Raw genomic sequence first — 13,195 nt, forward strand, 5'->3', positions numbered from 1 at the left:
GGCATGTGCACCACCATACCCAGCCTCAGACTGCCCTTTTAAAGAAGACATTCTTACATTGCAATAATTATACTGTGATGGCTTTAAAGCCCATGAATGTTAATAATTGAGTGCTGTGCCTGGCTTTCTTTCCTGCAGTCCCGTGTCCGCCGTGTGTCTAAGCGTGTACACTAAGGAAGCTTAGACGAGAACGCTCACTGCTCTAAGACTTGTTTTACATGGATGGGTTTTTTTTAGCTGATTGTGTCCTTATTTAAAAAAAGATTTATTTTATGTGTATGAGTGCTTGCATGTATGTCTCTGTGCACTGAGTACATGCAGTACCCACAGAGGCCGAAAGCACTGGATCTCCTGGACCTGGAGTCAGATGGTTGTGAGCCACCTTGTGGGTGCTGGAAACCAAACCCAGGTCCTCTGGAAAAGTAACCAGTGCTCTTGACTGCTGAGCCGTCTCTCCAGCCCCCTCACTGTCCCCTCACATTTCAAGGTGTTCTTCCTTCCCTTCCCCTCCCTCTCCTTGTTCTGGGATTCTGGGAATCAAAGGTGAGACTTCCCAGGGGCTAAGTCAGCACTTACCACTGAGCTCACCCATCCTTTTTTTTTTTTTTTTTTTTTTTTAACTACCCTGTCGCCCAAGTTGGCCTTGACCTTGTAGAACTTCTGCTTACTCTTCCCTTGGGGTTACAGTTGAATTCCATCATGCATGACAAAAATGTCTTTAAAAGTGTCACCTAATCTTTTTTCCCCCCAAGGTGTGGAATATCATCACTGGAAGAACAGAAAAAGACTTCCTTTGCCATCAGGGTGCAGTGCTGTCTTGTGACGTTTCCTCTGACACCGCCAAGTTCTCCTCTACCTCTGCCGATAAGACAGCGAAGGTCGGGCAGCCGCTTGAACATCTGCATAGAAAACTTGCAGTGTTGCTTGTGTGTTATGAGTCCAGTGGATAAGGCAGGAGAGTGACAGGTTCTGTTCACGTATCTGTATCATATGTATTTTTAAGAATTTATTCATTTATTATTTTGTGTTTGCGTGTGGCAGAGAGAAGGAGCCTGTGTGAGTTACAATGTACGTGTGTAGGTCAGAGGACAGCTGTTGGGAGTGGGTCCTTTCCTGCCACCTTGCTGAGGCAGGGTCTCCCATTATTTCTGCTGCTTTTGCTGTGCTGTGCTGTGCACTCTAGAGCCAGGAGCTTCCAGAGTTCCCAGGAGTTTCCACCTTCCACCCTGCCATAGGAATGCTGGACCTACAGATGCGGGTCGCTGCATCCAGCTTTTTTCTTGAAGTTGGGTCATTGGGCTGGTGAGGCCCGTGCCCTGGCTGAGTCGTCTCCTGATGACCTCCGTCTCCTATGTAGGGCGTGCGCTGCTAGGAATTGCGCTCCCTGTAACTCTCTTGATCTTCATGTCCTAAGTTGTTGTTCCAGCCCTGCGTACATAGAAGCTAAAGCTAAGGATGGAGGTCACAGCTTTGGGAGAATGCCTATTAGCGTTCATTTGGCATTAGATAGATCATTTAATAGTTCTGATTCTCCTTTCTGGAAAATTAAGATTAAAAAAAAGATTATTAATTTATCAAATTCTTAATTCTTACAGTATTAAGAAAATGATTTTTTTAATTTATAATAATCAAATAGACCCTGCTGTATGTTAGTTTTAGTAAAAGTATTTGGAAGGGGTGTGAGCAGAGTTTGTATTCACCATGTGTGAGTAGAAACTTTTGACATTCTCTGAGCTGTGCTTCCAGCTGGGGACTCTCAGCACTCCATTCCCTTCTCTTTCCCTCCGTCTTTGTTAATGACGTCATGGTCTAACTGTCTTTGTGCTGCTGTTCATTGCTCAGTGTTTTAGTTCCATCTGTTTTTCTTTGTTTCCAAAGACCGTACTTTCTTCCCTATTGACTGGTGGGTGACTTCCTGGGCAGCTCCTTTACTTTATCCTTCCTACTACCACCTAAGGTCTGTGGTCCACCTATCTATGCTGGTTTCCAGGCAAGCTCTTTGACCATTGCCACCTTTCTCTTCAGCCATTCTCTGTGTCTGTCTATTTCCACCTCTGTCTTGGTGTACGAGTTGTGACACACCATTTTAGACCTACCTTCTTTTTTTAATTTATTTATTATGTATACAGTGTTCTGTCTGTCTATTTTAGACCTACCTTCTTTTTTTAATTTATTTATTATGTATACAGTGTTCTGTCTATATGCTTGCTGGCCAGAAGAGGGCAGCAGATCTCACTACAGATGGCTGTGAGCCACCATGTGGTTGCTGGGAATTGAACTCAGGACCTCTGGAAGAGCAGTCAGTGTTCTTAACTTCTGAGCCATCTCTCCAGCCCCCTTTAAAGATTTATTTATTTATTATGTATACAACACACATATTTATTATGTATCCTCACACGCCAGAAGAGGAGGGCACCAGATATAATGATATCACAACAGATGGTTGTGAGCCACCATGTGGTTGCTGGGACTTGAACCTCTGGAAGAGCAGCCAGTACTCTTAACCACTGAGCCATCTCTCCAACCCTAGACCTACCTTCTTGATGGCTCTTCAGCGAAGCCTTCTCTGACTCTCAGGCAACATTAGCTGCTCTCCCTTCAGAGTTTCCAGTGTGGTGTTTTTGTGGTTTTTGAAGCATTTCCGCTGTTCCCAACTGCCCCTGAGTCTGCTTCCTTGATAAACTATAAACGTCAAGGAAAGGGGCTGTGTCTGCTTCGTCTCACACCACAAGCTCTTAGTTGGTAGTGCCTGACACATAGCAATTTTCAGGGGGTCCTGGCTCAGTGGTCAGAACAAAATCACGGAGAGAACACTGGAGGGGAAGGGGCATTGTCCTCATTTTCCAAGTGCAGAAACTGAAGCTGGAGAACCTTAGGCCCCAAGAATTTAGGAGCATACACTGTCTACCTCACCCTGTAAGCTCTTCTGAACTGATTCTCTGTTCTTTGAGCATTAATACAAAGATAAGAGAGGTGGCTCAGGTTCTTGAGCAGTTAATTAAAGAGGAGTCCCAAGAACTTGACAAGGTGGCAGGTTGGATCCGGGCATCTTGTGAACACCAATGCAGCACCAAATGTTCTAACTTGCATGCGGTTGACTTTTTGGCTGTGTAACTCTTAGGGCAGGTTTTGTAAGTGTTGGAAGAGTGTGCTTACCATTCCTAATTGCTTTCCAGATCTGGAGTTTTGAACTGCTTTCCCCTCTCCATGAGTTGGAGGGTCACACTGGGTGTGTCCGCTGCTCTGCCTTCTCTCTGGATGGCATCCTCTTGGCAACTGGAGATGACAATGGAGAAATCAGGGTAGGTGTGCCGACCGCGATAGCATCTCTCCTTTAGCCCGGGCTGGCATTCTTCCCACACTGAGGTGGTTTGTTTGGTGTGTTTTTGAGAATCTTGTAGTATATCTTAGACTGACCTGAATTAACTGTTTAACCTTGCCTGGCCCGACTCCAGGTCTTCCTGTTTTAGCCTTCTAAGTCCTGAAATCACAACAACTTCACACTGGACAGGAATGCACAGGTCCTGGGGTTTTGGTTATATGGAGCATTTTTTGCTCCATTTCTGTGGACACCATATTCCTAGGCACCTTCACAGCAGGAAAGAATATTTCAGAGTTAGATAAATCAGGTGGCATGTTGGTGCACACCTTTAATCCCAACACTCAGAAGACAGAGACAGGTGCACCTCAATTTGAAGCCAGCCTGATCTTTATAAAAGGAGCTCCAGGCCAGCCAGGACTACGTAGTAAGACCCTGTCTCAAAATAAAATAAAATAAGATAAACAAAACTAAAAGTAAGTGTTACACAGATGTTTTCTACATAGGTGAATAAATATTTGTAGTTGTTCTCTGCTGTTTGTGAAAGATTTGTATTAATTTTTAATGTTAGCTAAAGATTCTTTTAGTGGCAGAATTTAGAGAAACTAATTTTGTAAATCATTGGTTCATACATGAATTTCAAATTCTGTTCTTCTCATTATTCAAAGTAGAGATCTTTTTAGACCCTTACCCATTAGTCAGTGTTTTCCTGGGGTTTGTTGCAGTCCTTGTTGGACTGTCTTTGTTAATGCAGGTGTCCTGAGGCTCACATTTCTGTCACAGAGTCCAAGTGAGCAGCCAGTTTTTATCACCCTGAACTTGTGAATGTGCACATGTCAACTGTGCCAGCGTCACCTAGAAAACAGTCTTCCGAGAACTGGGACGCGCTGTTCTTTTGTGTCTGTGGAAATAAAGGCTAATGTTGAACGTATTGTGTGCTAGAAGGTCAGAAACCATGGGAATTCAGCCAGACTACTTGGGGTGTTCGAGGAATTGTGCAGGAAGTGAAAAGCTTGAGCCCCGGGGTAGCTGCTTTGACAACTATGTTTTGTTTTTGTAAACTTTTTATTTTCTTATGTGGATGGGGGTTTGTCTATGCAGCACAGGCAACCTGGTGACTGAGGTAGTCAAGAGAGGCTGTCTGATCCCCTGTCACCGGAGTTACAGGTGGCTATGGACTGCCATGTGGGTGCTGGGAATTGAACCTGGGTCCTCTGGAAGAGTAGCCCGTGGTTTTTGCTGAGCCATCTCTGCAGCCTTGGAACCAGGAATTTTGAGGAAAATGTCTTTATTTCTGGTGGGGGTTTTGTTGTTTTTGTTTGCTTGCTTTCAAGAAGAGGCATCAACACTCAGGAGGGTTCAGTGTAATGCAGAGAAGCCGGAGGGTTTGGATTTGCAGGGCTAGAGTCTCCCAGGCCTTCCAGGAATGCCACGATTCCTCTGCTTTGATCTGCCTGATCCACACATTGTCTAGAATTTCAATGATAAACACCTCCTTTAATTTTTTAGTGTTTGGATACAGAGTCTCATTATGTTGCCCTGGCTTTGAACTCAAAAATCTTCCTTCTTCAGCCTCTTGAGCAGCTAGAATTAGAGATGTGTGCATCTTGCCTGCTTTTCTCATTCAGTGGAAATTGATAGCACTCTGATCCATAATGCTATTCTTTTTGCTTTTAAAGAAAGATTTGCAGATATATCACAGATGATTTGTATGTATACTTTGAAATTGGTAAACCTTCAGGGACACCCTACTAATGAATCATGTATCGTGTTTATCTAGATATGGAATGTCTCAAATGGCCAGCTTCTTCATTTGTGTGCTCCGATTTCAGTGGAGGAAGGAACTGCTACCCATGGAGGCTGGGTGACCGACCTTTGCTTCTCTCCCGACAGCAAAATGCTTGTCTCTGCTGGAGGATATCTTAAGGTAAGCGTTACTCGAGGATGTGTGAGGAAAGAGCAGCCTGCGTCGTATCGAAGTGGTCTTCACTCAGTGTTCTTCAGCTGGGTTTCCTGTAACCCAGCAGAGTAGGGGAGGCTGTTGTGGGACAACAGCTTTGCAGTGGTGGCTGACATCTGGAAGGCTGCTTTCCCCAGGTCTCTCAGCGTCTTTGCTGGCTGCAGTAACAACGTGGGGGCTCTCACCTCCCCATCTGAGCCTGCATGACCCAGCTTCATCTCCTGTGGCACACAGCAGTAAATATTTTGATTGGAATTATTTGTAAAATGTATTTGTGAAATTGTCTTTCTTGATAATAATAGTAACAGCGTATCATTTGTTATCTGTAGACTTTGGGTTCTGCCAGCACACTAGTCAGCTTTGTGATGGCCAAGTTTTACTCCCTTTGGGTTATAGATGAGCAAGACTGATTCTCATGGAGTTCATCACCTTTCCAAAACTCGGTGATTAGTAGCTCCAAGGGCCAGTGCCCCTTCTGCTGTCTCTAACAAGCTGACTTGTGCATACTCAGTAGTGACTATTGGGGCTAGGGCTTCGGCATATTGAAGGGTTCTGATGTCATTTATTGTCTCATGTATCCATTCAGTAACACTGTGTTCAGTGCCTACTGTGTGTTGGGCACACATTTAAGGCTTGTCCTTTCCCAGTGCTGGCTGGTGTTCCATACTGGAAGGAAATGGAAAATAAAGTCCCTAAAGCCTAGGAGGGGCCTGGGAGAAGTGGAGGCAGAAAGGAGAGGGATGGACAGGGTGGTTGGAAAAGGCTGGAAAAGGATGCTGCACATTATGCTGACCACTTGGGCATTCTGTAAGCTTTGTCGTTGACAACTGATCTCACAGGATTTTGTGAGGCAGTTGATACTTCCTGGAAACAGCCAAGAGAGGATGATCTTATTACCTCACAGGACAGATGTTCAGATGTGTTTGGACGGAGCCTTTGTTATAAGGGTCCACAGTATTGCGGTGTCACTCAGCATAAACATCTGGCTTATAAAAGATAAATGAGGGGACTTTTTTCAATTTGTGCAAGGTACCTCTCCAGCCTGCGTTGGAAATGGCCTCCTAATGCTGTGTTTGTTAATGGGCACTTTTTGGGGCATCCTTTCATTCAGTCGTCCATTGATGCTGGGCTATTAATGCTGCTTGTCCTCCTAGTGTAAAGGTAAATAACTCTGAGCTGGTGCTTAGAAGAGAGATGCTGCTGTCTCTGTGTTGGAGGCTGAGAGCTGCTGATAAAGTAATTGCCCAGCCTTGACACCAAGCTTCTAGAATCTTTGGACTCCCTGGAGTGACTCTGCATAACTGTCTGGCTTTTAGGGTACTGCGAAGATCCGTGAGCCGCCTTGACACACTGCCGCTGCACTGTAGAGGTTATGTCTCGAGGCCGGGAGAAGCTATGCCTGTCTGTGTAGGCTATGTATTGACATGACAGTCAGCGCTTTGCCTTCTGTTTGATTACTAGCATAGTTAAACTAATGATGTTATAACCCAGCCTGCATCTACCCAGCATGTTAATGAGACCATCCAAAGGCACAGAACAAATTAGGAGTAAGAAGAAACAGCTGCTAGAGTGGCCAAGAAATTAGGCATTTTGGGTCTGTTTACTTTAAAATTTGAGCAATGTAAATTGAGTGCCAGTAAGATACTAGGTAAAATGTTCTTATCTTTCAAAATTGTTATAAATGAAAACATAATATCACTTAGCTTCCACTAGGGTCGTGGATGCCACAGAAAACAGACTTCTGGAATGACAAGTTCATATGAATTCCTACACTGAAGGCCAAGGCTGATGTAAAATGTGGAACACAGGGTCATAAATGAAGGTGTATTGTACCCAGAAGAGTACTGTTATGACCGGGGAGTGGGTCCTGGGACAGACTGCCTGATTCAGACCCCAGCTCTGCCCCTCACTAGTCTTCAGACTTTTTACAGGTTGTTCTGTCTGTAAGATGGGGGTAATGCTAATATGTGCTGTGGTACAGATATTATATAGCTTTCGCTGCTGTCCATGCTCGGGCTTGGTCCTCTATCAGCGTCAGACCGTCATGTTTATTGTAACTAATGGGTTTAACCCGGTGCATCCTCACCTAAAGTGCATTGTTGACGTGAGGATCAGGCTTACTGTCGCACATTTTGTGCGTTTGGAGAAACCTCTCATGGCCTGTGTCTACAACTGTAGACCTTACTGACTAATTCACTACCCTGAAAATCCTGAGATTGCTGCTGTGAAAACTTGTATTTCCAATCCATATTGAACCAGTGACTGCTGTAAAGTCCTTTTTAATGATGTGGGAGACGGACAGATGTGAGGACGGACACTGCATTTGGAAGTCAGAAACTTCCTCCTCTGCTGTCTGTTCCCACTGTCCTCCGAGTCTTGATTCTCTCAGGAACTCAGGTTTCTCTCCGAGTCCTAGTTACTGGAAACGTTCTCTTGGGCTGGACTGTGTTCTTGTGCTGTTTTTGGAAGTGTGTGCTGCTTTAGTGAGCTTTACCAAGCCCTGTGACACACATTTACCAGCTCCTGCTACCAAGAGTAAAGAAAATACTCAAGCTTTCCCACGGCAAGGCTGAGGGTGAGACTCTGTCCTGAGCACATAGGCGAGAAATTGTTGCGTGTGTGACGCTCAGGCTCCTGATGCACCGTAGGCCTTTTGAAAACATGTTCGCGTACAATGTCTCCTGCCCTCAGTTTAGCTCTGAAATAGGATAGTAAATTTTGTGAACACCATTTGGTAAGGATAGTGTTAAACTCTTTGTGAATTTGGTGCTGGAGAGAAGAGGGAAGGATATGGTTAGAGCACCTGCTTTGGAGGTGGTTGGTATTCGGCATAGGTTGTCACATAGCAGCCTGCATCACCCCTGGTGGAAAGGGCTCTCTAGGAGGACTGCTCTCCCTTGTCTGTACTGTGAGCAGTCGGGGTGTATATCTCTTGGGGTGCAGTCCGGGGCTCTAGAAGGGTGTCTTAGTGTAGGGAAGCAGCCATGCGCCTATCCCATGGAGAAGTTGTGCAGACAGCCCCAACCCTTCCCTACATACTGTGTCATCAGCTCTCTAGTGGCTGTTGCTTCTTCTTGAAGGCCTTGCAGTGGCAGTGGTGCAGACACGGCTGTGAGGCCGTCACAGGGTTAATGAGCAAAGGCTGGTGAAGTCTTCAGCAGTAATCCTCAGGTGCCGCTCCCGCTCACTGCGGGGCTGAGGGGTGGTGGGGTAGAGGAGCTGCTTGGCACTGCATCGCCATGTTGTGGGGTCACCAATCTAATGAAGGTTTTCTTTCTCTCTGAACAGTGGTGGAATGTTGTCACTGGGGAGTCCTCACAGACCTTCTACACGAATGGAACAAACCTCAAGAAAATACATGTGTCCCCTGACTTCCGCACATATGTGACTGTTGATAACCTTGGTATTTTATACATTTTACAGGTTCTAGAGTAAGATGCCTAAGCATTAATGTAGTTCAGCTCCTTAATTTTGAATTGGAAGAGAACTGATACTCAGTATACCAACATTTTATAATGCTGTGAATTGTATCGTGACTATTGTGCTCACGATGAAAGTGTCTGTGGCTGGCTGAGTCATGTCAGTTTAGCCGTGTCCACAGATGAGCACACTTTTACTCTAGTTTTATCGTCATCATTGTTGTTAACAGTTTGTTCTTAGCGTGTTAATGAAATGTAAATATGTACATTGTCGCACCATTGGTAAACTTCTTCCTTGATGCATTCAAATTGGTTGGCATAATTAATGAGAACATTTGAAGGAACTGTGTGTGTGGATGCTGTCATTCATTATGCAGGCTATGCTGCAAGGTAATGGCGGTCGGTTTCTGAGCCACGCTTACCCCCAGGGGGTATGGCTTTCCAAATACAATCGTGTTGCTTATTTGCACTCTTTAAATTTGCTTTAAAATATTGTGTCGTTGTGCACGGTCTGCAGCGCTTGCTTTGATAACTCAGTGAGTGCTGTATTTCAGCAGGTCTTACGTTAGAGAGAGCTCTCTGTAGCCAGTGACAGCCTGTGTGTAGCTGGACTCTGGTTGTCATTGTCTGAGTTGGGCACCACCCTGAACACTCTTGTTTTTAAAGACGGGATTTCTCTGTGTAGTCCCAGCTGTCCTAGAACTCAGTCTATAGACCAGGCTGGCCTCGACACACAGAGATCTGCCTGCCTCTGCCTCTCAAGTGCTGGGACTAAAGGTGTGCACCACCATGTCTGGTCTCTGTTTTTTACTTTTTGCTTGATCTGTCCTAACCTCTGTTCCATAGTTAGCTGTCAGTAAGTCAATGAAATGTGAAATAGTAAAACATACTTCTCCTTTAATCTGTACTTCTGGGCCAATGTCAGTGTTATTCTCCTTATGACTTTCAAAGTTCATGGTTTCTATGCAGTTCCACAGAATGCCCCGAGATGCTGGAAAAAGATGGCTTTCTCCTTCTTGCTTCCTGTTTCCTGTGTCCCCCTGACCCTGACACCCATTTCCCTGGGAAATGAGGGTTCATTGTATTGCACAGTGATTGTATTACGCAGGTTCCTGTGGTCCTCCTGCACCACACTCCTAAGTAGCTTAAGAGTTTTAACTTCCTTTTAGGATCTTTACTTGAAGCTTAAATCTGATCTCTTTCCCCAGAAATATTATTAAGGACAATAGACATAAATTAGTAATAGATGTAGTTTTTGGGTTTGTGGCTTTTTTTGTTTTTGTTTTTTTTTTTTTAAGACAGGGTTTCTCTGTGTAACAGCCCTAGCTGTCCCAGAACTTGCTCTGTAGACCAGACTAGCCTTGAATTCATAGAGATCCGCCTGCCTCTGCCTCTCTAGTGCTGGAATTAAAGGCGTACGTCACCACTGCCTAGTAGCAATAGAAGTAGTTTTCTTATAAAATACAAAATCAGATATCTTACTTTGCAGTACGAATTAGTGAGTACTAGTATTAATAGTAGATAGAAACAGTGAAGCTGTTTCTCTTGTCAGCACTTATTACTGGCTGTGGTGTGGGCAGAGGGAAAAATCCACTCATGCAGTTTAGTTTCTGTTTTCTTTGTGGTGCCGAAAATTGAAACCAGGGCCTCAAACATGCTAGCCAAACACTCTGCAGTGCCCTGGGCTCCACGTGGCGTTTCAGGAGCTGTGATTGAAGTGGACAGAAGCTTGGACAGAGTTACAGACATTTCTTTTTTACCTTTTTTGGTTGGTAGGTTGAGGAACTAGTTTACACACTTACTGTGATTTAAGCAGATGTGATAAGTGAATATATAAATATAAATATCTCAATAGTTGTCCTGCTTAGAACTTGGCGAGAATGAGCCAACTGCTTCTCAGACAGCGTCAGTGGCTCATCTGCTCTGCAGCTGGGCGTGAACTAGTAAACACAGTTTTTTAAAAAGCCTTGGAGAGCAAGACAGTAGCACAAGGAGGAGACGGCTTACGCCACAGCTCTCGGGGCTGGCGACAAGGCTGGGCTTGCAGCCCGCGGATGGCGCTTTGAGCCCTTTCTTGGCTGTCCTTTCTATGTGAAAAAAGGCAGAACATTGGCTTTTGTATACGTGAAGATGGTTTGTATCATGTGTTCTAAGCTCTTTGAAGACTTTTTGTATTTATAATTTACATGTGTTATTTTTTTTGCCTTGGGATACTGTTTAAACAAATTTTAAAGACAAAAATAAAAGTTTTAAATTTTTTTGAAAAAAAATTTGGTTTCAAACTCGTTGCTTGCCTTTTTTCGTATTGCTGGGGGATTGATAAAACAGCTTTCAGGGGTGGGCCTGGGAAGGCAGGCTCAGTCATTGCAAATATGAGGACTGGAGTTTGTTCCACGCAACCAACACAAAAAAGCCTATAATTTCTATGATTTCAGCCCCAGGAAGGCAGAGACAGGAGGATCCCGATGATTTGCTGGCCAGCCATTGTAGCTGACTTGAGCTCCAGGTTGACAGAGATACAACCTTTCCCAAAAATAAGGTAGAAAGCAATCAAGTACAACACCTGATATTGCCCTCAGGCCTCCACACACACGTAGACATACCTTCATGTGCACATGTACACACACGCTCGTACACACACACATACACACACACCCCCTCCTGCTTGGTGGCCATGAGCTGCTTTAGTTTGTGCTTTTCTTGAAATGTCCCTATTTGTCAATTTTAAAAGACAGCTTTGCTGGATACAGCAATTTTGGTTAGAGGTATTTTTGTTTCATGCTAGCGTGGCTTCCCAGGGTTTTGTTGAGAGGTGATTGCATTCTGATTTGGTTCCCTGTATGAGTCGTTTTCTCTCTCAGCATTCATATCATTTCTTTGTTCTTTTATCCCCTTTAATGTGATGTGGAGAGGTTGTTCTGTGGTCATGCTTATTTAGAGTTCTGATGCTTTTTTTCCTCGAATGTTCGCTTTCTCCGTAGATTTGGGGGATTTTCTATATAGAAAATGTATGTCTTATTGAAATATTTTGTTTGTTTTTAATCTCAGCTTCCACTCTGTGTATTCTTAGGTTGGTCTCTTAGTCATATTCCAGATTTCTTGGAAATTGTGGTCATATTTGTTTATTATTATTATTATTGTGTATATCCATTGCTCACAATACTGTGTTATGTAAGGACATTTTGATATAAATATCTGATGTATTGAGCACATTCCCTCCATCCCCTTGCCCCCACCCTTACCACTCCTATCCTCTCAGGTTGGTCCCCTTTAGCCCATGAAGTTTCTCTTCTAGGATGTCCATGCCGTTTACAAATACATAATGCATTTGATGTGTCTATAAAAAAATCAGCCATGCAGTGGTGGCGCACACCTTAAATCCCAGCACTCAGGAGGCAGAGGCAGGTGGATCTCTGTGAGTTCGAGGCCAGCCTGGTCTACAAGAGCTAGTTGCAGGACAGGCTCCAAAGCTACAGAGAAACCTTGTCTCGACAAACAAAACAAAACAAACAAAAACTAGGTCACCAAGTGAAAACATAAGTTTGTCCCGAGACTGACTGACTTCACTTAGTGTGATTCTGTCCAGTTACATAGATTTTTCTGAACATAATTTCCTTCTTTGGAGCTGAGAATAATTCCATTGTGTATACATAACCTCATTTTCTTTATCCACTATGTTTTTGGACACCTAGGTCGGGTCCACAGCTTATCTACTATTTCAGTTTTTTGATACACTTCCTTAGTGATTGATTTAGCTTACATCCCCTATCCATGCATAAAGTTCCCCTGTGTCCACATTCTCAGAAGGACTTGTTTTGTTTAGTTGGAGACTATGATCTCACTATATAGTCCTGGAACTCGGTGTATAGTCTAGGCTGACTTTGAACTCACAATGGTTTTACCTGCCTCTGCCTCCTAAATGCTGGAGTTAAAGGTATGCACCATCACACCTGGTGTGTTTGTTTTCTAAGTAACTGCTGTTCTTACTGAGGTGATGGAATCTTATTGTAGTTTAAATTCTTATTTCTCGGGTGGCTAGTGAGGCCATGGGACTTGGGAGACTAGAGCCAATAAATGAGGCGGACTGAAGTCTCATGCAGTAGCCAGCTTTATTCAGATCACCAGACAACTCAGAGTTGAGAGTCACACGAGTAAGGTGTTCTCTCACAAGGACAAGCTGCATGTGGCAAAACATTGTTTTTTCATAGAGGCATATAAATAAATAGCCAGTTGTACTGGAAAATCTGAAGTAAACCTGCTCATCTATGCTACTCCTGGGGGGAGGGGCATGAAATGGCATTCCAAGAACAATTCCGTGTTTTTGAGGAAACTGAGGTCACAAGACTCTTGACTCGTTTTCTTGGTGATTTCTCACAAGCACTCAGAATTCTCACATGACTCTGTTCTTAGCCCATATTGAATATTCTTATGTATATTGATTATTTATATTTCCTTCTTTGAAAACCGACCACTAGCCTGCTTACTCTGTTTTCTTTA

General features: G+C 44.0%; 1 protein-coding gene across 1 annotated transcript in view; it reads left to right on the forward strand.

The window, feature by feature from the left end:
* Apaf1 (apoptotic peptidase activating factor 1) overlaps positions 1-10,968 on the forward strand; it is a 71,086-nt gene extending 60,118 nt beyond the window's left edge. Inside the window, exons 24-27 of the mRNA XM_048418247.3 lie at positions 753-878; positions 3,177-3,302; positions 5,100-5,246; positions 8,568-10,968. Of these exons, the coding sequence (XP_048274204.3) occupies positions 753-878; positions 3,177-3,302; positions 5,100-5,246; positions 8,568-8,714 (546 nt within the window). The 3' untranslated portion in view covers positions 8,715-10,968. The remainder of the gene's footprint in view (positions 1-752; positions 879-3,176; positions 3,303-5,099; positions 5,247-8,567) is intronic.
* The last annotated feature ends 2,227 nt before the right edge of the window (positions 10,969-13,195 follow it).

Source organism: Myodes glareolus, chromosome 26 (assembly GCF_982192425.1).
Source record: "Myodes glareolus chromosome 26, mMyoGla1.1, whole genome shotgun sequence".
NCBI lineage: Eukaryota > Metazoa > Chordata > Mammalia > Rodentia > Cricetidae > Myodes > Myodes glareolus.